Source organism: Aotus nancymaae, unplaced genomic scaffold (genome assembly GCF_030222135.1).
Source record: "Aotus nancymaae isolate 86718 unplaced genomic scaffold, 86718_ANA_hifiasm-v0.15.2.pri h1tg000087l, whole genome shotgun sequence".
Lineage (NCBI taxonomy): Eukaryota > Metazoa > Chordata > Mammalia > Primates > Aotidae > Aotus > Aotus nancymaae.
The window spans coordinates 716567-742966 of record NW_026988502.1 but is presented as its reverse complement, the minus strand read 5'-3'; the positions used below and the strand labels follow the sequence as shown (position 1 = coordinate 742966).

At 52.5% G+C, this 26400-nt stretch overlaps 1 protein-coding gene and 1 pseudogene across 1 annotated transcript; both read left to right on the top strand.

The window, feature by feature from the left end:
* Positions 1-1038: 1038 nt before the first annotated feature.
* Positions 1039-6325, top strand: LOC135271600 (golgin subfamily A member 6-like protein 22). Its single transcript, XM_064369088.1, has 3 exons — positions 1039-1129; positions 2475-2822; positions 6015-6325. The coding sequence occupies exons 2-3, from the start codon at positions 2496-2498 to the stop codon at positions 6108-6110; spliced, it is 423 nt and encodes a 140-aa protein (XP_064225158.1). The 5' UTR covers positions 1039-1129; positions 2475-2495; the 3' UTR covers positions 6111-6325.
* Positions 6326-13029: 6704 nt separating this feature from the next.
* On the top strand, positions 13030-25448 carry LOC135271607 (putative GTP-binding protein 6; annotated as a pseudogene).
* The last annotated feature ends 952 nt before the right edge of the window (positions 25449-26400 follow it).

Sequence of the window (26400 nt, the reverse complement as noted above, 5' to 3'; positions counted from 1 at the left end):
CACTCCAGATGGGCTCAGCACAGCCAAAGGGCGGGGAACTGTCCTCCATGTTCTCCTTCACCATCTGCAGCCAGATCTACCACCAGCAGCCTTGCCAGGCAGTGCATACCTTGTGGAAGGGGCCTGGCCCAGGGGCAGGTCCCGCCCCGCTTCCCGTGCCCCCAACCCGGTGCCTGTAGCCCAGGGGCAACGGGGTGTGGGGTCTTTTAACTGAGAAGTTGTTCTCTCTGGGCGTTATTATAAAGGAAAAGGGAAGGGGGCAAAGATCCAGACTCAGGTTCTCCGGGGACAGCGAACCCAGAGGCGACCCAAACCCAGTTGCCGCCCAGCACTGGGACTCGATGCCAGCGCCAAGGGAGGATGGAGGAATGCACCAGCAACCAGCGGCCCACCCAGCCGGGCGGCGGGACTCGAGTGCCCTCCAACCCCCAGACACAGCCTCTAGCCGGCACCAGGTGGCCATTCGCGGCCAGGCTCCCCAACCCAACCCAGGGATGCGGGAGCCGGCGCCTAGTACCCGCTGCACGCCCCCTCCACAGCTCGTGGGAGCAGGAAGTGGCCCGTAGGAGAGGAGTGGGGCCGCTGGGCTGCTCCCCTAGACCCCAGCAACAACCGCCTCGCAGCTCCGCCGAGTACACAAGGCAGCGCTCCGGAGCACTGGGGCCGCAACCTCCGGCCGCCCACTACGCGTCCGGGTGCCTGCAGCGCCGCGGGAGACCCCAGGCTGCCGCCGCCTGCGAGTCCGGCAGCCTGAGACCCCCAGCTTACCTGGCCCGGGTGCGGAGCTGCTGCAGCGTGCTGTCGTCCCGCGGAGTCGCCGTCTGCTCCGTCAGCGAAGCCGACCTCCTCAGCGAGGCCGCGCGGAGCCGCACAAACCTTCTGCAGCGGAGCGGCCGCTGGCGCGTCCCGGAAGCGGCTTGGGCGCAGGCCCGTCCCGGAAGCGGCATGGGCGCAGGCGCGTCCCGGAAGTGGCAGACGGCAAGCGCGCAGGGCCGTCTCTACCGGGCGCACGCGCACTGACCTGAGCCTGCGGGACTTGCGCGGCCAACCGCTCGGGTTTCACGCCCCAGTGATCCGAGAGACGGTGGGGTGAAGCGGCCAGACTGGGCGGCCGGTCTGGCAGCCTCAGGTGAGTGCGCGTGTGCTCGGTGGAGGAGGCCCTGCGGGCTTGCCGTAGGCCGCTTCCGGGACGCGCCCGCGGCTCTGCAGCTTCGCGGCTCCTTAGCAGTGGGTGTGTGCTGCTCGGCCCGGGCTCCCAAGAGATCGGCTTCGCGGACCGAGCGGGCGGCGACGGGGCAGGACGGCAGGGCACTGAGGCAGCCCCGCGCCCTGGCCGGGTAAGCTGGGAGGCCCGGGCTGCCTGACTCGCTGGCGTTGGCAGCCTGGGGCGTCGCGCGGCACCGCAGGGACCCGGACGCGTAGGGGGCGGCGCGGAGGTTGCGGCCGCAGTGCTCCCGAGCGCTGCCCTCTGGGTTCGCCGGGTCCGCGGGGCTGCGGGGCTGCGGGGCTGCGGGGTGGTTGTTGCTGGGATCTGGGGGTGCACCTGGCAGCCCCACTCCTCTCCTACTGGCCCCTTTCCCCTCCCACGACCGGCGGGCGGGTGCAGCGGGGACCTGGCGGCTGTTCTTGCATCCCGGGCGGGACACCGCAGCGAATGGCCACCCGGTGCCTGTTAGAGGCGCTGTCTCACGCGGGGGCGGGGCGCCCGCTGGAGTCCCGCTGGACTGGCCTGGCCGCTGGTGCGTTCCGAGGCCCCGCTTGGCGCCGGCTTCAAGTCCCACTGCCTGGCGGCAATTGGGTTGGTGTTGCCTCTGGGTTCGCTGCTCCCGGAGAACCCGAGCCCGGATCTTCGCCACTTTCCCTTTCCCTTTATAATAAGGCTCAGAGGGAACAACTTTTCAATTAAAAAAACCCACACCTGGTTGCCCTGGCTGCAGGCGCCGAGTTGGGGGCGCGGTGCGGGCCTGCCCCTCGGCCGGCCGGGCCCCTTTCCCACCGCAGGCACTGCCTGGCAAGGCTGCTGGTGGGAGATCTAGCCGCAGTTGGTCAAGGAGAACACTGAAGCCTCCGATCCCCAAGCAGGGCTCCACGGGCCGGGCAGCGGGCCTTGGTGTGCCCAGGCAGGAGGGAGCATGGTGGGAGGACACCCGCTAGGGGCGTGCCCTGCGGGACCCGGGTGGAGAACAGAGCCTTAGAGTGGACTGCCAGTCTTAACTTAGTATGGGGAGGCTCCAGCCCAGAGCTGGAAAATCTGGGTCCTGGTGCTGGTCCCGCCATAGAATCCTGTAGAGTGTGCTAAAAATCTACGAATTGTGGCCCTGCCTGGGGAATCAGAATCTCAGGGTTAGGTCTTAGAAAAAATAAATTTTTTAAGCATCATGGATGAAAACCATTATTTTATAGATGACATTTCTATGGCTAGCTCATGAGTCGATTTCCTTCTGAGGTTTAAACCAACACTTTGACTATTTCAGCAGCAGCTACGGGAGGAGGCCATGCACCTGAGGCAGGAGGTTGAGAGAGTGGCAGGAGAACTCCAAACCCAGCTGGATGAAAATAAATGCTGGAGTCACCTGTACCAGCAGCAGGAAGAAAAGATTTGGAAGCAGAATGGTAAGATCTGGGACCAGGAGCACAAGATGCTGGAACAGCAGGAGAAGATACGGGTCCAGGAGCACAAGATCCGTGAGCAGGGGCACAAGATGCTGGAACAGCAGGAGAAGATCCGGGACCAGGAGCACAAGATCCGTGAGCAGGGGCACAAGATGCTGGAACAGCAGGAGAAGATCCAGGAGCAGGCACACAAAATGCGGGAGCAGGAGGTGAGGCTACGGGAGCTGGAGGAGACACTGTGGGAACTGCGGTGGAAGGCCGAGCTCTAGGGCAGCAGGCACAGGCGTGTGCAAACCCTGGACACCATGTAGGTCGACCTCATCACAACTTGGCAGGTGGTGGATGGCTCCCTCTGCTTTTCCACCAGTCTGTGGCCTACAGTTTAAATGGTAGGAAGAAGGCTGTGAGATTTGAGGCTGGGGAGGGACGGTGCTCTAGGCAAGGGAGGGAGTCACTTAGTCCTGGAGCAAGGGGCTAGGGGCTTGTGCAGGTGACAGAGCCCCACAGTGTTCTGGCTACGTTATGGGCCCAGAATCTGGAAGCTAGCCACTACCTGCCCTGATGCCTATCCTGCTGGTGGAGCTGAAGAGGCTCAGAGTCTACATCGGCAGAAGCCAGACCAGTTCCTGGGTCTCCTGCAGCAGTATGTGGCCACCTATCAGCAGCTGACCACACAACACATATACTCACCTCTCACAGCACATATATACCATGCCCACCTCACACACCCCACGCCCTTAACCCGTATACACCACACACACAGCACACATATCATAACCACCTCACACACACCATACATATATCCTACCCATCTAACACACATACCCCATACACACCACACAACACACATACTTACCTCTCACACCACATATTTACCATGCCCACCTCACACACCCCACACCCTTAACCCATATACACCACACACACAGCACACATATCATAACCACCTCACACACACCATACATATATCATACCCATCTCACACACATACCCCATACACACCACACAACACATATCACCTCTCACACCACATATATACCATGCCCACCTCACACACACCATACACTTGACCTATATACATTATACACACCCACCTCACACACACCCATATACACTACACACACACCACACACATATCATACCCACCTCACACACACCACACATACCCATATACACCACATTTATCATACCCACCTCACACACACACACACCCCATATACACCACACGCATATGATACCCACCTCACACGCCACACACATCATACCCACCTCAGACATGACACACACTTAACCCATATACACCACACACACCACACACATCATACCCACCTCACACACACAACACACTTAACCTGTGTACACTACACACACAACACACATATCCTACCCACCTCACAGGCACCCCATATACACTATACAAGTATCATAACTACCTCACACTCACCACATACCACATATACATCATACCCACCTCACACACACCACACCCTTAACCCATATACACTACACACACACCACATACATATCATACCAACCTCCCACACACCCATCGTAAATATATCTCATACACCACACACCACATACACACCATGCCCACCTCACACACCCCACACATTCAACCCATATACACCACACAAATCATTCCCTCCTCACATACATACAACATGCACATATGCACATATCAAACCCACCTCACACACATACCCCATACACACTGCACATACTCACCTCACACACTACATAAATAGTATGCCCGCCTCACACACACCACATACTTAACTCATGCACCACACACAGCACACATACCATGCCCACCTCACACACACCATACACATATCATACCTACTTCAGGTACACCATACACTTAATCCAAATATACTACACACACACCACACACATATCATACCCACCTGACACACACCACACACAGCCCGTATACACCACACATATACCACAAACATATCATACCCACCTCACACACCACTCACCACATATATACCATGCCCAGCTCGTACACACCGTACACATATCATACCCACCTCACACACCACACACACTTAACCCATATGCACCACACACACGCCACACATATTTTACCCACCTCACACACACCACATGCCACCTATACACCATACCCACCTCACACACACCACACCCTTAACCCATATACACTACATACACACCACACATATATCATACCCACTTTAGATACACCACACACATAACATACGCACCTCACACACACCACACACTTAACCCATATACACTACACACATATACCCACCTCACACACACCACACCCTTAACCCATATACACTAGACACACACCACACACATCATACCCACTTTAGATACACCACACACATAACATATGCACCTCACACACACCACACACTTAACCCATATACACTACACACATATACCCACCTCACACACACCACACCCTTAACCCATATACACTAGACACACACCACACACATCATACCCACTTTAGATACACCACACACATAACATATGCACCTCACACACACCACACACTTAACCCATATACACTACACACATATACCCACCTCACACACACCACACCCTTAACCCATATACACTACATACACACCACACATATATCATACCCACTTTAGATACACCACACACATAACATACCCACCTCACACACACCGCACACTTAACCCACATACACTACACACGTATGCCCACCTCACACACACCACACACTGAACCCGTATACACTACACACATATACCCACCTCACACATACCACATACTTAACCCATATACACTACACACATATACACATATATCACTCACATGTATATCACACACATATACACATATATCACTCACACACTGCACATATATCAGAAACACCTCTTACACACCACATATACACCATGCCCACCTCACACACCCCACACGTTTAACCCATATATACCACACACATATCCTTCCCACCTCACACACATACCACGTGCACACCACACTTTCTTCCCCCTTTTTTTTGAGCCCCTGAGCCACGCTTATAGAAACTTAAACGGCCTGTAGTTGTTTCTAAGTACTACAGATGGGGCCACATGATGCAATTTTTACTTTTACTAGTCCAAGGAAAAATGATTTTCAAATAACAGATAAAACATCATATGTTTGTTTTTGTAATCTGAATTTACTCTACGTAAAGGACTGCTCTTTACTGAAATAGAGGCTTTTCTAGTTTGCTTATTTTTCAAAATGTTCTTAGATGCCAAAATAAAAGGTTGGCAATTCTAGGTCAGTTCTGTGTTTTCTTTTCCCTGCTTCTTCTGCTTTTTTTTTTTTAAATTTACTGATCTAAGGAAGCAAAGAAAAGCTGGTTGTTTATCAGTTTTTAGTGTCTTTGTTTTTTAAAGCTTAAAAACACAGGGCAGTTGTCTGCTGACTGTACTGCCACACGGCATGGCCGTAGCCCAAACATGGATGGGGAGCTCTTACTGCTAACGGAGTAGGAAGAGGAAAAGGAGCCAGGAACAAAGCCTCACAGCCTGCAGTCCCTCCCCACAGCCTTCAGAAGTGCTGCTCTGGATTCCCTTTCCTCTCCCAGATACTATCTCCACGAGTTCTCTTGCCAGGGAACTGTGCAGTGGTAGGAACACTGGCCTGGACTCAGTGTGGCTGCATGAGCCTGGTAGCTAACACGCACTCACTTTCTGACCCCAGGGAGATTGCCACTCGCCTAAAAGGATAATCTGTATTATCAATGGTGAATGTTAGGATTCCCTATCACAAGTTGGGGGAGAAGGACAGGATCCAGATCTACAACAAAGCCCGAAAAGGAGGAGTATCTGAGGGGTGGGAGTCAGGGAAAGCAGGGTTAGAGATTCCATACCTAAAATGAGGATCCTGTTTTCTTTCTCCTCTCATTTTTAGTATGTATAAAGCACTTCCTTTGTAAGCTGCAGCCCCAGGATGACAGAAACCTTTAATGTTTACATTTGCTAGTGACTGAGAATAGTAAGGCGAGTTTCTCCCTTGTCCATCCATATCTGTTGCTAGCTCAGCCGTGGCCAGAACAGCCCCTCCTCTGTGAAGTCTTTCTCGGTTGTCTGAACCAGAGGTAAGGGCTAGCTACTTACAACTTTGTGATCCCTTTAGTTAACCTGCTCCTGTGGTGTTTGAGGCAGCCTACCTTGAACTGTGTCTCTTTGTGTGATGTCTCATCTCTGCTCAGCTGTAAACTTAATCGGCTACAGCATCAATGCCTTAGGTAGTGCGGGCATTCAATAAAGGTTTGTGAAATGAAGGAATGAATGAGAAAGGCCTAAAATATTACTGTAAGTTGCAGAACTTTAATATAAATAGCCATTCTGCTTTTGTGTGGTTTAGTTTTCAGTAAATGCTCTATTACAGAACAGTGTGGTATTTTTACTATTGGATTAAGTTCTGCCTACCTCTGCCACTCTGTCTTGGACAACCTGGGTTAGAGTTTCTTTGTTGGAAAATGGAAAAGATAAGACAACAGGGGTTCTCAAAGTTTAGTGTATGGAAGAATGAAATAAGGTGCTTGGTAACACTGTAGATGTCTGGGCTCTACCCTCTAAAATTCGCTGGGTCTGGGGTGGGGCTGACAGCCTTCATGTTCAGTACACCCCCAACGTGGTCCTAATATACGTGGTCCAGGGAGCATCTGTTGAGAACCATTGAAAAAGACAAGCTCTAAGGTTTCTCCAGCTGTATTTTAAAAGGGTACTATGAGACATCTGTTTAGTTTATTCAAAAGATGTTTCGAAAGGTGTTCAGTTTATTTTTCCTATTGTGAGTTCAACATGGCAACAAATATAAATTATGAGCACATGCTGCATATTAATAGAAAAAGTATACTTTCAAGTTCTTTTAAAGGAGAGAACAATCACTAGGATATCCTTGTTTTAGTTGGGATACCCTAGTATAGCTTTCAGCCTAAAATCATTTTCCTGGGCATTTTTACCTTCTAAGAATTTCCATACTTGTCATAAGCATTTATTAATAGCGTTGTTAAGAGTGGATGTAAATTGTGATAATTTCACCACCAAATACACGAGACTGTCAAACCCTATGTAAATTTTGTCTATTCCTTTATAAACTTGAGGTGTAAATATTTTATTAATAAAACAAATCCACAAATTTTAAAAGCTTTATAAAAATGTAACCATTCATTGAAATACAGTTCTTTTATCATTGCAGGTATTCTCTTTTCTTAAAGCCATAGCCTCATAATTAAAGCCAGAAATGGAAAAAGGAAACTCTTATTCAAAGCCCTCCTTTTTCTTCTTTGTCATTTGGTCATTCCATTAAATGGCCTTAATAGAATAAATGATCCTGAAATTAAAAGGAAAAAAGAAGGACACAAACCACTTGACTGCTGAAAAGTTGTTTGTGTGTGGAAGGAGGTAGGGAAATGGTTGCTGCGAGGAATGTAGGGGATTATACTTATCTGATTTATAATTTTATGCCTCACTCATGATACAGAAAAAATTTAACCTCCAACTGAGGAGTAAATATAGGTTATTTGAGCAAGGATAAACAACATAGAGTGAGAAGGAACATAGAACATCATGCCACATTCCCTGCATTCCCTGTGCATTTCGCCGACTGCAGTCAACAAGGATCCAAGATCCTCACTTGCAAGTGTCCCAGGGCTGCAGGAAATGCACCCAGCATCACTGTAAGTCTCACAGCAAGCTGAGAGTTCAGAAGGAATCTTTTACTTTGATTCCAAATTCAATTTCTTTGACAGTAGTTGGAGGAAGCTGACAGATTTTCAGTGGGCTTCATGTTGTATAAAATCAAAAGTCTCGGCCGGGCGCCGTGGCTCAAGCCTGTAATCCCAGCACTTTGGGAGGCGGAGGTGGGTGGATCACGAGGTCAAGAGATCGAGACCATCCTGGTCAACATGGTGAAACCCCGTCTCTACTAATACAAAAAATTAGCTGGGAGTGGTGGTGCGTGCCTGTAATCCCAGCTACTGAGGAGGCTGAGGCAGGAGAATTGCCTGAACCCAGGAGGCGGAGGTTGCAGTGAGCCGAGATCGCACCATTGCACTCCAACCTGGGTAACAAGAGCAAAACTCTGTCTCAAAAAAAAAAAAAAAGTGTTTGAAAATCCTTAATCAGGTTTGTAAATGGGGTTTAAGGAAATCTATTCTTTTAAAATTATAAACTAAACTTAACACACAATATTAATATTTGTGTTTAGAAATCAACACACAATATTTGCTATATTTGAAGATGTGAGGAATGGGTTTTTTGGCTGGGCATGGTGGCTGCCCCCTGTAATTCTAGTACTTTGGGAGGCCAAGGTGGGCAGATCAGTTGAGGTCAGGAATTCAAGACCAGCCTGGCCAACATGGTGAAACCTCATCTCTACTAAAAATATCGAAAGACCCCGGCATGGTGGCACATGCCTGTAGTCTCAGCTACTCAGGAGGCTGAGGCAGGAGAATCTCTTCAACCAGGGAGGCAGAGGTTGTAGTGAGGTGAGACGGCACCACTGCACTCCAGCCTGGGAAACAGATGGAGCCAGACTCCATCTCAAAAAAACAAAAACAAACAAACAAAAAGAACGTTTTTTTTTAATTCGTAGATTTAAGAAGTTAAATGTTAATTCAAATACAAGCATTCCATCCTAAGCACAAAGTCGTCCCAGATATTATAAACTATTGTCATAAAGAAGCCTCCAGTTTCTTCATGCCCTTACTTCCTGTTTTAATTTTCTTAAAGCACTTACCACTGTCTGATGTTTTCCTGTGAACATATTTCTTTGATTACTCTCTGAAAGCCTCTGTCTCTAAGAGGGGATCTTGGTTATTTTAAATTATTTTTTAGAGATAAGATCTCACTCTGTCACACAGGCTGGAGAGCAATGGTGCAGTCTCAGCTCACTTCAACCTCTACCTCCCAGGCTCAAGAGATCCTCCCACCTCAGCCTCCCTAGTAGCTTGGACTGCAGGTATGCACTACCATGCTTTGCTAATTTGTGTATTTTTTGTAGAGATGGGGTTTTGCCATGTTGTCCAGGCTGGTCTTGTATTCATAGGCTCAAGGCAATCTGCCTGACTCAGTCTCCCAAAGTTCTAGGATTACAACCATGAGCCACTGCACCCAGAAGGGAACTTGTCTTGTCTGTCACTATATCCCCAGCACTTAGCCAACGTTTCCTATTTATTAGGTGTTTAACAGATTTTTGAATAAACAAGTGAACTGGGTCTAACTTCAAAACCCATCAGGCTCTCTTCTTCATGTCATAGGGCCTCCCAAACTTGCAAGTATTGAACTCTTTTTGTTTGCTTGTTTTTGGGGATGGAGTCTCACTCTGTCGCCCAGCTGGAGTGCAGTGATATGATCTCAGCTCACTGTAACCTCTGCCTTTCAGGTTCAAGCAATTCTCCTGCCTCAGCCTCTCACGTAGCTGGGATTACAGGTGTGTGGCACCATGCCCAGCTAATTTTTGTTATTTGTTTTTTTTAGTAGAGATGGGGTTCCACCACATTGGCCAGGCTGGTCTCAAACTCCTGACCTCAAGTGATCTGCCTGCCTTGGCCACCCAAAGTGCTGGGATTACAGGCATGAGCCACAGCACCTGGCCTGTTTGGTTTTCCTAAATAGAGGGTCTCGCCACGTTGCCTAGGGTGGTCTTGAACTCCTGGGCTCCAGTGATCCTCTACCTTGGCCTCCCAAAGGGGTGGGATTACAGGCATGAGCCGCCACGCCTAGCCTGAACTTCTTTACTATGATAGCATAACAAATATTTAAACAAGAAAGAAAATAATGAGTTTGAGATGAACTTACTGCATTGGCATTTCCTCCAACTTGCATGCATCGCAACTGAAACCATGACCAGTTAGAATCCAACTCTGTAGATCTAAATGGAAAGAATATTACTAAACGTTAATACTTTTATCCCCAGGATCAAAATCAGTGAGCTTTTGAGAACAAGTTTTCCTTAAGCTTTAAGATACCAAAGAAGTCTAAGTTTGAGTCAACAAGGACCCACACTTTTGGGATGCTACCACACTTTTGGGATGCTAGGATTCCAGATTGGATGATGATTGGTGCAAGCAACCCCTGGCTCCTCTAATCCTTCCTGGAATGCAGGGCACAGGGACATGACAAGTGTCACCAGGCTGCTGGAACAACATCAACTCTTTGCCTCCCATCCTTGGTTGGATATGATTTAAAATTTGGTAATGTGTCTACTCAAAACAGATGCAATGTTTGGATGTTTTCAGGTTGGTGATCTATTTGTTCAGTTTGATCCTACCAGAAGCTTGGAGGATGCTCATTCTCTTATTACCAGGTAAAAGAGACCTACCCAACATCACCACCAGCAGGGAGAGGAGAAAACACAAGATTTCATGCTCCTGAAGTGAAAGCTACAAGCACTTCCTGCCCCTGCCACACCTTATGCCTGACTTATCTCCACTGTAAGATCAAATCAGAAACAAATAAAGGCAGTGACTATAGCCTCAACGATGCACATTCACCAAGGGGTTGACCATAAAGCAACAATGTTAGAATCTTCATACTGAATCCACATAAATGAGCAAAAAGCAGAGGCTGTCTGTTATTCAGTAATAGCTTCCCCGTACTAACTGTAAAGGAATGTGGATATTTTAGAATGGGTATAGGCAGAATACCCTTTACAAAATGGGCAAAAAAGAAAGAAAAGAAAAGAAGCCTCAGGTTTACCAAAACTTTCTTTTGTGCTGCCCTTATATTTACTCCTTCCTTCCCTCTCTCCCTCCCTCCCTCACTCCCTTCCTTCTTTCCTTCCTTCCTTCCCTCCCTCCCTCCTTTCTCTTTCTCTCTCCTCTCTCTCTCCCTTTTCTCTTCTCTCTGTCTCCCTTTCTCTCTTTCTTTCTGAGACAGGGTGTCACTCCCTCACCCAGGAGTGGAGTGGTATGATCACAGCTCACTGAAGCCTCAACCAGCCTCAAGCAATCCTCCTGTCTCAGCCTCCCAAGTAGCTGGTAGCCACCATGCTTGGCCTTTTTTTCCCCCCAATAGATAAGGTCTTGTTATGTTGCCCAAGCTGGTCTACTACTCCTGGGCTCAAGCAATCCTCCCGCCTCAGCCTCTCAGTTTTGGGATCACAGATGTAAGCCACCATGCCCAGTCAACCTATCTTTTTTTTTTTTTTTTTTTTTGAGACTGAGTCTCACTCTGTTGTCCAGGCTGGAGTGCAGTGGCATGACTTCAGCTCATTGTAACCTCTACCTCCTGGATTCAAGCAATTCTCGTGCCTCAGCCTCCCGGGGTAGCTGGGATTAGAGGCGTGCAGAACCACACCAGGCTAATTTTTGTAATTTGAGTAAAGATGGGGTTTCACCATGTTGGCCAGGCTGGTCTCAAACTCCTGGCCTCAAGCAATACCCCCGCTTCAGTCTCCCAAAGTGCATACCATTGTTAATCTAGAGCTTGACTTATAGACAAGCTCAGTAACAACTTCCCAGCAGCCCTTTGTTTATAAGTTGCTTGATTACTTCTATAAGGTCATGAACAGTGTTGTCTTTCTACACTAACACATAAAAAGGTTCTCCTCTGGTGTCTACTGAGCTGGAGCCCAGATTCTGCTCTGGCCAGCATCAACGTGTTCTAGGGCTCACTATGTGCCAGGCTGTATGGGATTCTCTTGCTCGCTCCTGCCAACACCCTATACGGCAGGTCCTAGTATTCTCACCTCCACTTTCAAGAGAAGGAAGTAAGACATTTGGAGGTAAGGAACACACCCAGGGCCAGGAAGGGACAGCTCAGTTTTGGACCCCCACCATCCCAGCTCCAGCATCCTCAACCTCAGTCCTCACCTTGTCCTAATGCTGTCTCCTGCTCTGCCCAGGCTGAGTAAGCCTCCCCACAGGCCTCATCCCTCCAGGGCCTCAGGAGTAAAGTATTAGCTCCCAGCCTGGCAGCTAAGATGTTCCATAATATTACAAATCCTCTCCTTTCACCCTTATTTCTATTTATTTTCCTATACAAAATCTAGCTACAAAGTGAGGTGCTGTGGCCAGATGCTCTGTGCCTGCTTCCCTGGGGAGCTAGGCCAAGCACGGGCAGGCCAAAGGTTCCTGTGCATTGCACCTCATACAGCTAACACCAAGCCACCTGGCAGACCATGGCTGCCACATGCAGGGCCTGCTGTTTGGGGGGTGGGCTCATCTCAAGGCCTGCCTTACACGAGCAAGTAGACATCTTGTGGTGCAATACCCCTGGACACAAGGGTGCTGGCGGGGAGTGAGGGAGGGAGGCAGAATAAAGCTCCTCGGAATGTCCCTGCCTATGTGTTTTTTGTGGGCCTGCATTAAACTGCATTAAACTGGACATGAGTTCATACTGCGGTCTTCTCCAGGCCTCTCTTCTCTCAGGTGTGACCTGTGGGTGAGATTGCTGGGCCATGGGAAGGTGTGTGGTCACTTTAGTCCTACCTGCTTGCTGCTCCTGGAATTTCCCCGGGGGTGGGGGAAAGCTGGGTCATTACCAACTGAGGGAAACGCCAGCCTGGTACAGAGCACAACTCTGTGACTTGGGGTGGTATGTATACACGTGTATGTGTGTGCGCACACACGCACTAAACCTTCATGCTTAGAATACCATCAGACACGCAGAGAAGCTGGGAGAAGGTTGCTGAGTTCCCACACACCCTACGCTAGGCTATCCTATTACCTACATCTGCCATTAGCATTGAGTATCTGTCGCAGTTAGTGGACTGATATGGATACCCTCGTATGAACTGAAGTCTCTGCTTTATTAACATTTCCCCTGTTTTTGCCCTAATGTCCTTTTGTGTTCCAGAATCCCACCCGGACACCACATCACATTCAGCTGCCATGTGTTTCCAGGCCTCCATAGCTCTGGCAGTTTCTCAGACTTTCCTCGGTTTTGAGAACCTTGACAGTTTGAGGGGTACTGATCGGGTATTTTGTAGAGTCTCCCTGGATTGGAACGTGTTTGGGGTTGTGGGTTTGGGGAGGAGATCACAGAGGCAAATGCCCTCCGCTCACATCATACCACGGGCAAGCAAGTCTTACCTCGGGCTGCTGGGACAAAATACCACAGGCTGGGAGGCTCATAAACCAGTTATTCCTCAGAGTTTTGGAGGCTGGAAGGTTAAGACCGAGGACACGCTGTCTCAGCTGGTGCCGTCCAGCTGTGTCCTCACAGGGTGGAGGGGTGAGGGGCCTGCTGGGGTCTCCTTTACAAGGCCACTCATCCTCATCCCACTAAGAAGAGCTCCACCCTCATGACTGAATCACCTTCCAGCCTTCCAAAGTCCCCACCTCCTAAATCAGCACCATGGGGGTTAGGCTGCATATGTGAATTGTGGGGGCCATAAACACTGGGACAGTGGCAGCGGCGAGCTATCCACATGATGGATGGCTGACTGATGTTGGATTTGGTCCTCAGGATGAGGTTGCGTCTGCGTGTTGTTTCTGCTTATAAGCTGCCCCACCCCATTCCCTTTTTATATTCCTTGGAAGGAAATCACCATGTGCAGCCAGCACTTGAGGAGTGGGGGGTTATGCTCCATTTCCTTGAGGTAGCATATCTATGGAAATTATTTAGAATTTAGGGACATGGGAGCCTTGCCTATTGTTCTTCATTTATTCAACAGTTTATTTACATTGGTGTGGACTCATGCATATTTATTTTGTACTTTGGGTTATAATCCACTACTACATTATTTATTACAGTTTGCTGAAATGGTTCCACTCTGGCCACAGGGAGCTTTCAGTTGGCTTCTGTGCCCCTGGGACACAGCCTGTCATCGGGATTTGTGGGGCACGTCCTTACTTTCCAGCACAAGGAGATGCTCCAGCCTCATCTAGCCTATTTCCTGCCACAGCCCAAGACGCAGCCATTTCTCCCAGGAGCTCTGGCTCCTTTAGAGTTGAAGAATGGCAGAAACCAAGATCAGGGTGCTAGGTGTGCTCACGGCTACTGGGGTGTCATTGCTTCTAGGCCCTCTCAGCCGACAGAGCAAGGAAATGGCTGTGCATCAAAGAAGTCGCGTATGGATACATGTAAACATCTCTATGTGTATCCATCTACGTTTGCATTAAACTAGACCTGAGTTCCTACCAACGTCTCCTCCACTAACCCATGCCCACATGGATCCTTCCAGCCTCCTCCTCTTGCTTATCTGTGAACTTCCTCTCTAGCACTGAGAAAAAGGCTCCCACCATCAGCGTCCACTCACTTAACTGTGCGATTCCAGAATACACAAATAGGGGCTTCCTATTTGTTAAGCCACACTCCTGCCGGAAGCAACTCTTCTCCAGTTTCTTTTGAGGGACTTCTTTCACTTAGTGCTATGCATGTAGGATGTATCCATGTCTTTGTGCAGCTTGATAACTATTCTGTTTATTGCTGAATCATATTCCATCACATGAAGTGTTCGTTTCTTTAGCCACTCACCTACTAAAGGGCATCTTCGTCGCTTCCAGTTTTGGGTGAGTGTAAATAAAGCTGCTCACAACATCTGGATGCAGTTTTTTTGTATGGACATACATTTTCACATCAGTTGGGTAAATAGCCATGGCATGATTGCTGGATACTAGGTGAGACCGTGCCTAGCTTTGTAAGAAGTCTCTACACTGTTCACTGTGGCTGCAGGAACAACCTCCTCTTCCCTCACTTGGTCACATGCACGAACAGGAGAAAGGGTTGTTCTGTGCAGTCACGACAAATTGTGTCTCCGAAGGGGAGGGAATCAGGTCTCAGGCCCTTGTCAGAGAAGTTTATGGCCACAGCACTAATGCTGCTGGTGGGGATTTGGTTGTAGAAGATGGTTGGAGCGATTGCATGACCTTTGGTTGAGATCTTCATTTACAATTACAGAAACCACCCCTACCTCCCGCGTTTAAAGGATGCTAGCCAATGGCTGTCACATGATCCAGGGCTGGCCATGTGTAGCGTGTGTCCTAGGGGAAGGAGGGCGACTTGGGTCCCTCACCCTCTGCAGGAAGGAGGGTGGCCTGGGTCCTTTACCTTCTGCGGGAAGGAGGGCAGCCTGGTTCCTTACCCTCTGTGGGAAGGAGGGCAGCCTGGGTCCCTCACCCTCTGTGGGAAGGAGGGTGGCCTGGGTCCCTCACACTCTGTGGGAAGGAGTGCGGCCTGGGTCTACCCTCTGTAGGCCAGCTGTACCTGGCCCTCCATGGTGAGGATTCTCAGGGTGCAAACAGCAGAGCAAACAGTGCAAGACCAGCCTCCAAGCCAGGTCACTCTGGAGGTCCTGGTAGTGCAGAAGAGAAGTGTGGTTGGCAGAGTTTCAGGGTGGCCTCCAAGTTCCCCTCCTAACTCTGCGGTATAATCCTTTCCCTCGAGTGTGGATGAGGGATAGGTTCTGTTCTGTGGCAAATGGTGTGGGAGTCACTCCCATGACTATAAAATGTTACTTAAGATTCCTCCGTGGTGCAAAGAGGGAGCCTTCCCAGCCGGCATGGAGGGAAGGAGGGACCCTGGTTGCTAATTGTCTTTGGAGGTGTCCTGGGGGACCTCAGTCCTACAAACTCAGTAACTGACTTCCACAAACACTCTCGAGTGAGCCTGAAAGCAGACCTGGAGTACAGATGAGAGGACAGCCTGACAGCAGGATGCAGCCTGTGAGACCCGGGCAGGGCACCCACCTCCCCTCTGCATAGAGCTCTGATCCATGGTCTCGCTGCTTTCGGCCGTGGGGTCCCCGGGAATCTGGAGGGGCCATGGGGCCGAGGGTGCGGCCTGTGGGCGGACGGAGGCCGAAGCTGCCCGGGAGAGGACGAGGAGTAGCCGGAAGAAGCGGATGAGGACGCAGAGGAGGATCTGCTGCAGAGGGAGCCTCTGCTGCCGGCGGGGACCCAGCGCGTGTGTCTGGTCCACCCCGATGTCAAGTGGGGCCCTGGGAAGCTGCACATGAAGTGAGGTGTACACAGCGGGGGGTTGCAGGGGAGAAACAGGAGCTGGCACTCTGCGGGAGGGCCCCTGCAGGGAGGGTCTCATTGGTGGAGACTCAGGGGCTGGGCGCTGAGGGGACAATCTCATAGGTGGAGATTCAGGGACGGGGCTCTGATGGAAGACACTCAGGTGGAGACGCAGGGGCGGGGGCTCTGAGGGGAAGATCACAAGTGGTGTAGTGGGCGAGGCTTCAAGGGGCGATGCTCTGAGGAGAGGATCTGATGGGTGGAGATGCAAGAGCATGGCTCTGAAGGGGCGGGGCTCTGAGGGGAGGATTTCGTAGGTGGAGGTGCATGGGCAGGGCTTTGGGGAGAGGAGCCTATGGGGTGAAAAGGGCTGGGGCGGAGCTTATGGGGAGAAGCCCCTGGGGTTAGGTGGGGTGGGGTGGGGTGGGCCAGGCCAGGCCGGGCCGTGTCTTGGCGATGAGAACCCGTTTTTCTTGCCCTGGGTTCAAGGTAGGCACAGTGTTTTTGGGGTCAGGGAAGGGAGGGTGTCTAGCAGACCATCTGTGTCCAGTCCCCTGCCCCACTCTCCAGGAGGAAATCCAAATCCCTAAGTCACTGCAGGTGCCAGAGTCTCAAGACTGTTGACATCTCCCTTGGAAGCCCCTGTAGCCGAAGAGCGGTTCTCCTTCAAGGGTGTTTTCCAAAATGGGCAACTCTTGGGACAGTGGAAGCCCCAAACTGCTCAGAACGGTACCGAGACCTCCTGCATTTCCTCCCCCTAACCCTGCCTGTGGTTCCTGAGTTATCCCTGAGCACCCCTAGCTCCCTAGTTCCCTGCTGTGTCCACCTGGACCCCAAATCCTATATAAGGCAGGTTGGGGAGTCCTCATGTCCCATGGTGGCTCCAGCATCCTTCCCTGGCCAGATTCCTACTTAGAGGCCCTACGGTCAAGGCCAGGAGAAGGACACGCCGGGCAGGTGTGGTTGGGGCCCTGGATCTACCCCAAAAGGAAGCGTCCCTCAAGGTGGACCTTGTGTCCCCAGAGCTGAGTGACAGGTAGCAAAGGCCACAGTACTGGTGCACATTCTGGACGGCTGGTCCATGGTGCAGACGATGGTCGTGTCCACCAGAACGCCAGAGAAGAAGCTTGTCTTTGGCAGAGGGAACTTTGAGCACCTGACAGGTGAGTCCGTCCACACCTGCTCCCTCCCCAAACCTCCTTTCCCATCTGTTGCTCCCGAGAACATTCAACTCAGACGTGTGGAAGGAAAGGGGTCTCGCTGGGACAGAGGGGAAGTGGGCCCATGAGTGGGTGGTCCAGGTGAGCTGGGAGCCCACATAAATAGGAGCTGGAGGGGTGGGAGGCTAGACCTGTGTCCCTCCTCCATGCACTCTCTTAGCGTGGGGTCCTGTGTGGGGGCCCTTGTGCTTCCAAGTTTTTGACCATCCGGCTGACAGTGCAGAGTGGGTAAGACCCTACTAACTGCTACTACTACTGCTAACTAACTTACTAACTAGCTGAGGTGGGAGTCTGCTTCTGTGCCTGATTCAGAGGCATCTCGGCATCTCATCGGGGCTGGGATGTGTTCACCATGTTTCTGTGTGTGTCTGGCCCACCATGTGTTCACCGTGTATGTGTGTCCCCACTGGGATGTGTCCACCGGGACTCTGTGTCTGTCCCTGTCACGATGTTTTCACTCTGTGTGTGTGTGTGTGTGCGTGCGTGTGTATACATGTGTCTGTCCCTGTCGGGATGTGTTCACCGTGTGTGTGTGTGTGTCCCCACAGGGAGGTGTTCACCATGTGTGTGTGTCCTCACTGCAATGTGTCCTCCGTGTGTGTGTGTCTCCCCACAGGGATGTGTTCACCGTGTGTGTGTGTCTGTCTCCCCACAGGGAGGTGTTCACCATGTGTGTGTGCCCCCACTGCAATGTGTCCTCCGTGTGTGTGTCTCCCCACAGGGATGTGTTCACCGTGTGTGTGTGTGTGTCTCCCCACAGGGATGTGTTCACCCTGTGTGTGTGTGGGCGTCCCCACTGCAATGTGTCCACAGTGTGTGTGTGGGGGTTGTCTCCCCCACGGGGATGTGTTCACTGTGTGAGTGTGTGTGTCCCAACTGGGATGTGTTCACCTTGTGTGTGTGTCCCCACTGGGATGTGTTCACCATGTGTCTCTGTTCATGTCACAATGTGTTCACTGTGTGAGGGGTGTGTGGGTGTCCCCACTGGGATATGTTCCCCATGTATGTGTGCGTGTCCCAACTGGAATGTGTTCTCCGTGTGTGTGTGTGTCTCCACACTGGGATGTGTTCACCATGTGTTTGTGTCTGTCCATGTCACGATGTGTTCACTGTGTGTGTGTGTCCCAACTGCGATGTGTTCCCCGTGTGTGTGTATGTGTGTGTCTCCACTGGGATGCATTTACCATGCGTGCGTGTGTGTGAGATGTGTGTGTCCCTGTTGGGATGTGTTTACCTTGTGTGTGTGTCTCCGCCAGGATGTGTTCACCGTGTACACGTCTGTGTACATGAAACACACACCCCTAGAGACATCGCTCCAATGCTGATTTCCTGGATCCTGGGTCTGGTGCTCAGGTCAGGGATGTCTGTGAACCGTGCCCTCCACGGCGCACCCCACAAGGGGCCTCGTGGCTCATCCCGCAGTCCACAGGTCTGGACGGATCGCCACTGACGAGACCCCCTTTCCTTTAGAGAGGATCTGACAATCTCCGGACATCACATGCATCTTCCTGAATGTACAGAGGATGGCTGCCCCAACCAAGGTATCCCAGAATGTGGCTTTGCTTTGTTTCCTCCCACGCTCCATGCGGTGAACGAGTGGATGCTAGAGCGTCCCGCCAGGCAGGGGCCAGATGGGGTGATAGTGGCTTTAAGGCGTGATGGAATGTCCTCCTCCCTGTGAGGCTGGCCACTAGGGCCTGGCCTTCCCCTCTGGCTTCTCATTTGCTCTCTCCTTTTCTTTTTTGACAGAATCTGACTCTGTCACTCAAGCTGGAGGGCAGTGTCACCATGATCTCGGCCCACTGCAACCTCTACCTCCCAGGTTCAAGCAATTCAGCTGCCTCAGCCTCCTGAGTAGTTGGGATGACAGGTGCCCACCAACACACCCAGCTAATTTTTGTATTTTTAGTAGAGACAGGTTTTCAGTATTTTGGCCAGGCTGGTCTCGAAGTCCTGACCTCAGGTGATCCACCTGCCTTGGCCTCCCAAAGTGCTGGGGTTGCAGGTGTGAGTCGCCAGGCCCAGCTCACTCTCTCCTTCTCTAGAAAGAACTGGAAGCCGCCTCGGGCGTGGAGGTGTTTGACTGCTTTACCATCATCCTGCACATTTTCCGCTGCAACGCCTGCATGGAGGAGGCCTGGCTGCAGATGGCCCTGGCAGAGATCCCACTCCTCAGGTACCTCGGGACGCCCAGGCCAACCATCACGCCCACCCCGCAGCCCCTCCATTCTGTACTCACGTGTTTGGTGGTTCTGGGGGTATATCAGAGTAAGAAAAGCACTGTGGGAGCACTCTCTCCCCACCCCACCCCACTCCCCACTAGGTAGGTCCCCTCGGCCTGGGATACTCCTCACTCACAATGCATGAGCTACACACCCAGTGGGACCCCAACACCAGCTCCTCCCTTCTGCCCAGAGGCCCCACTAATTCACAGGTTCTGGGCTTTAGGATGTGGACCGATCTTTCTGGGGGCTACTGTTGACAATCCACTGCAGTTGTATCCACTTCTCTCTGGAGGCTCCTTCCTGCCTCTCCCAGCTCCTGGGGGCGCCAGGTGTCCCTGGCTTGCGGCCGCATCACTCCAGTGTCCGCCTCCAAATCCACGTAGGCTCCTCCTCTTTGTCTGAGTCTCCCCTTCTGTCTCCTAGAAGGACATTTGTCATTGGATTTAAGACTGTCCCTAATCCAGCGTGACCTCATCTCAAGATCCTTAACTAATTTCATTTGCAGAGACCTTATTTCTAAATAACGTCCCATTCACAGGTCCTGGGGAACAAGACATAAACATCTATTTGGGGCGTCACTATTTAACCCAGTAAAATGGAATCATCCAGTTACCTCCAGAAGCTCTCGGGGAGGATCCTTCCTGCCTCTCCCAGCTCCTGGGGGTGCCAGGTGTCCCTGGCTTGTGGCCACATCACGCCAGTCTCTGCCTCCGTCTCCACGTGGACTTCTCCTCTGTGTCTGTCTACAATTTTTTTTTTTTTTGAGACAGAGTCTTGCCCAGTCACCCAGGCTGCAGTGCAGTGGCTGGATCTCAGCTCAGCACAACCTCCACCTCCCAGATTCAAGCGATTCTCCTGCCTCAGCCTCCCAGGTAGCTGGAACTACAGGTGCCCACAACCAAGCCCAGCTAGTTTTTTTATATTTTAGTAGAGACGAGGTTTCACCATGTTGGCCAGGATATTTTGATCTCCTTGGCCAGGATGGTTTGATCTCCTGACCTCATGATCCACCTGCCTTGGCCTCCCAAGGTGCTGGGATTACAGGTGCGTGCCACTGCGCCCGGCCCTCCCCTTCTGTCTCCTAGAAGGACACCTGTCATTGGATTTAAGACTTACCCTAATCCAGGGTGACCTCATCTCAAGATCCTTAACTAATTACATTTGCAGACACCTTATTTCTAAATAACGTCCCATTCACAGGTCGTGCAAAACAAGACATAAACCTCTATTTTGGGCATCACTATTTAACCCATTAAAATGGAATCATCCAGTTCCCTCCAGAAGCTCTCGGGGAGGACCCTTCCTGCTTCTCCCAGCTTCTGGGGTCTCCAGGTGTCCTGGGCTTGCGGCCTCCTTCACCTTCACCTCGACCTCTGCTGGGAGGGAGAGAGATTCCCTGCAGAGTGAACCCCTCCTGTTCCCATGCCAGGTCGAACCTGAAAAGGAACATTGACCCCCTTCACTGAGGAGGATCCAGCTCCCGCTACATCATGGGGTCAGGTCACTCTGGCTGGGTGCAGCACCCCAGGACATCCTGAGAATGTGGTTGTCAGCAGCTGCCCTGAAGGATTCCAACAGGGTGGGGGCCGGCTGGGGGCTCCGTCTCCTTGTTATGTCTGTGGAGACAGGAGATGGTGCTGGTTCTGTGAGGTATTGCTGACATAAGTAGCCACAAAGTGTGGATTGAAACAGCAGGAATCTGTGCACACCCATCCTGGAGACCAAAAGCCTCCAGAGGCTCCTTCTGCCTCTCCCAGCTCCTGGGGGCGCCAGGTATCCCTGGCTTGTGGCCACATCACTCCAGCCTCTACCTTTTAAGAAGGACATGGATCTTTGCATTCAGGCCCAACCCTAACCTAGGATGATGTCTTGAGTTCGTACAAAGAGGGGAATTTACAAATCAGGTCCCATTCCCAGGTTCTGGGACTTAGGATGCCAAAGGAGCCCCATTGAGCCCCCTCACGATAACATCCCGGCTGTGCCCCACTTAGAAGCCTCCGTAGTGCTCAAGACTTTTTCTTTTTGAGATGCAGTCTGGCTCTGGCCCAGGCTGGAGTGCAGTGGCACGATCTCAGCTCACTGAAACCTCCACCTCTCGGGTTCAAGCGATTCTCCCGCCTCAGCCTCCCGCATAGCGGGGATTATAGTCGCCCACCACCACACCCGGCTAATTTTTGTATTTTTAGTAAAGATGGGGTTTCACCATATTGGCCAGGCTGCTCTCGAACTCCTGTCCTCATGATCCGCCCACCTCGGCCTCCCAAAGTGCCAGATGACAGGTGTGAGCCACCGCGCCCGGCTGAGCGCAGCCCTTTCTCAGGGAAAGGGAGTGTTGGGGCCACTGCCGGGAACGCGGCAGGGCCCCTAAATGCTGCAGCAGGAGGAGCAGCCCCTGTAGACCCTCAGTGGCACCTCCCGCTCCCACGCCTTTCCCGGCCTGGCTCACCGCCCTGTCTTGTGTGTTTTTAGGAGAATCGTTCATGCAGGTGCAGCAGCGTCTCCTGAAAGAGAAGGAGGCCAAGATGAGGAAGGACCTGGACGGGCTTCAGAAGAAGAGGCACCTGCTGCGGTGGCAGCGTGCAAGATGTGAGTTCCCCATGGTCTCCGTGGTGGGGTACACCAACTGCAGTGAGCATGCACCCAGGGGAGGGGGTCCCACGGTCTCTTGGTGGGGTACACCAGCTGAAGTGACCATGTGCCCAGGGAAGGGGTTCCATGGTCTCTGTGTGGGGTACACCAGCTGTGGTGAGGACTTGCACGGGGAGGGGGCTCCGCGTGGTGCATACACCAGCTGTGGTGAGGACTCACCCAGGGAAAGGGGATCCCGTGGTCTGCATGGTGGGTACAGCAGCTGTGGTGACAATGCCATGTACCCCATCCTCCCATCCACAGCACCACCACCCCATCCACACACCCACGCTTCTACACCACCACCTCCCTCCATCTACACCATCTTCCCATCCACACCATCTCATGTTCACCTGTCTACACCACCAGCTCCCCTGTGTCTACACAGTGGCCCTGCTGCATCCGGCCTGAGAGCAGCCGCAGTGGCTTAGTCCTGCATGTCGTGTGTGGCCCAGGGGTGCCTGGGGAGCTCAGGGACCTGGCACCCGGGGTGCCGCTGCCCAAGAGGGTGCTGTGGTCTCCACTCTGAGGACCCAGGTGTGGCTCCGCCTGAGCCCCTGATCTCCATGCCCTCCGAGGGAAGACCATGCTGATGAAGGCACTGATGGGAGACACTGACTTGCAGCCGCGGGACCAGCTGTTTGCCACGCTAGACGTTACAGCCCACGTGGGGACGCTGCCCTCACGCCTGACCATCCTATACATGGATGCTGTCGGGTTCTTGTCCCAGCTGTCACATGGCCTCATCGAGTCCTTCTCTGCCACCCTGGAAGATGTGGCCCACTCGGTGAGTCAGGGCCGCAGGTGGCTGTGGACACCCACTGAGACAGAGGCTGAGGTCTCAGACACCCACTCAGACCAGGGGCCGGGGTCTCAGACCTCACTCGGACCAGGGGCTGGGGTCTCGAACACCCACTCAGACCAGGGACCGGGGTCTCGGACACCCACTGAGAGAGGCCAGGGTCTCAGACCCCACTTGGACCAAGGACCAGCCCTCGGACGCCCACTCAGCCCACTGGCCAGGTTCTCAGACACCCACTGAGACCAGGGACCATCTCTGAGACACCCCATCAGTCAAGGGGCCAAGCCCTCGGACGCCCACTCAGACCAGGGGCCAGGCTCTGGGACACCCGCACCACTCGGGGCAGAATAACAACTGAATCCTCGGCCTCAGACTTAGTGTCCCGCAAGCATCCCTTGACCCTGGGGCCGAGGCTGAGCAGTGGCCCCAGTGTCACCCACACTCAGCCACCGTGATGAGCCCATATACACAGGGCCAGGAGCAGCAGCTCACGCCTGTCATCCCAGCACTTTGGGAGGCCGAGGCGGGTGGATCATTTGAGGTCAGGGGTTTGAGACCAGCCTGGCCAACATGGTGAAACCTTGTCTCTGCTAAAAATACAAAAATTGGCCGGGCATGGTGGCAGGCGCCTGTAATACCACCTACTGGGGAGGCTGAGGCAGGAGAATCACTTGAACCCAGGAAGCGGAGGTTGCAGTGAGCTGAGATCATGCCGTCACACTCCAGCCTGGGGCACAAGAGCGAAACTCTGTCTCAAGAAAAAAGTAAAACGATTTCACAGTGGGATGAAGCCACCCAAAGCATTGAATGAGGAAGCAGTGGCTGGCAGGTGGCGGTTGAGTGGTCATTTGTGGCACCACCTTGTTTGTGGGTCTGGGGGTGCAGACTTGTCACCTGTGCTGCGGGAGGCGAGGTATGTGGAGTTGGGTGGGGCTCCGTCCAGTGTAAACCCAGCACCCCCATCCTGGGGTGTCCGAGGGCCTGTACATGGGGGTAGCTCCCACCCCCACCCTGGCCTTGGGAACTCGTGGGAACCCCTCTCCCGGGCCTGCCTGCAAGCTTGGTGGGGTTAGGGCTCTGACTGCATGCCCGGCACTTGTAGGATCTGATCCTGCACATGAGAGACGTCAGCCACCCCAAGGCGGAGCTCCAGAAAGCCAGCGTCGTGTCCATGCTGCACAGGCTGCGGCTGCCCACCCCGCTCCTGGACTCCATGCTGCAGGTTCACAAGGTGGACCCGGTGCCCGGGTGAGTCAGGCCCTGGCACCCACACTCGTCTCACGCCTTCCCCTGCAGGCGCTGGAGACCCTGCCCTCGTGTGAACTGCTGACCGCTGGCACACAGGCTGACGCAGGGAGAATGGTTGAACCCAGGAGGCAGAGGTTGCTGTCCCAGCCCATGTCTCGTGGGCAGCTCACTCCTGGTGACCCTGCTTTCCACAAACATCTCCTTTCCCTGCATGTGCTCAAGCCACATGGGGAGATGCCCCCTCTCCTCATCTGAACCTCAGCAGTGACACTCAGGACACCAGGAGCTTCCCCAGGCTGTGCCCCATGGGTGGCTGACTCTGGGACCCCTGCTTTCTGCCGGCCTGTGGCCCTGAGGCTGAGCGGACTCTGTGGCCTCCCCACCCTTGCAGCTACCACCCCACGGAACCGAACGTCGTGCCCATGTCTGCCCTGCTGGGGCACGGACTCCAGGAGCTGAAGGCTGAGCTCGATGCAGCAGTGTTGAAGGCCACGGGGAGACAGGTCCTCCCCCTCCGTGTCTGGCTGGCCGGGGGCCCAGCTCAGGTGAGCGGCAGCCTCCTGGCATGGGAGAGGGGATGGTGTTCTGGTGGCCTGTCTCTGGCTCAGAAAGGGCTCCTTTAGGGTGCAGAAGGACCTGTGGAGTCCCCAAAAGCTTTACGATGCAGAGACAAGGTGAGAAATTTCTGAATGAGTTCGCAGCAAATGTGTACTGTGGAGTCAGTGTGCATACAACAGGCGCCTAATCTGTACTCACCGACGCTCAAACGCTATAGGACTCCCTACCAATAAGAAAGCAGGCTCCAGCTGGATACGGTGGCTTACGCCTGTCATCCCAAGACTTTGGAACCCCGACGTGGGCAGAAAACCTGAGGTCAGGAGTTCGAGACCAGCCTGGCCAACACAGTGAAACCCCATCTCTACTAACAATATAAAAATTTGCCAGGCGTGGTGGTGCATGCGTGTAATCCCAGCTACTCTGGAGGCTGAGGCAGGAGAGTCACTTGAACCTGGGAGGCGGAGGTTGTAATGAGCTGAGGTCACAGAACTGCACTCCAGCCTGAACGACAGAAAGCTCTGATCAATGAATGCTTTGGGGTAAGTTTTTTTTTTTTTTTTTTTTTTGAGGTGGAGTCTCACTTTGTTGTCCAGGCTGGAGTGCAGTGACCGATCTCAGCTCACTGCAACCTCCACCTCTGGGGTTCAAGTGATTCTCCAGCTGGACACAGAAGCTGACACCTGTAACCCCGAGAATTAGGGAGGCCGAGGCAGGAGGATCACCTGAGCTCAGGACTTTGAAGCCAGCCTGGGCAACAGAGTGGGATCCTCAGCTCTACAAAAAATAAAAAATTACATCACACGCAATGGCTGACGCCTGTAATCCAACATTTTGAGAGGCCGAGGCAGGTGGATCGCTTGAGGTCAGGTGTTCGAGACCAGCCTGGCCAACATGGTGAAACTCCATCTCCACGACAAATACAAAAATCAGCCAGGCCTGGTGGTGGGCATCTTTAATCCCAGCTACTCAGGAGGCTGACCCAGGAGAATGGCTGGAACCTGGGACGTGGAGGTAACAGTGAGCTGAGATTGAGTCATTGCATTCCAGCCTGGGCAACAGAGCAAGACCCTATGTACAAAAAAAAAAAAAAAAAACCAGGAGGAAAGATAGAAAGCTGGCCAGGGGCTGTGGCTCACGGGCACAGTAGCTCACACATATAATCCCAACATTTTGAGAGGCCGAGGC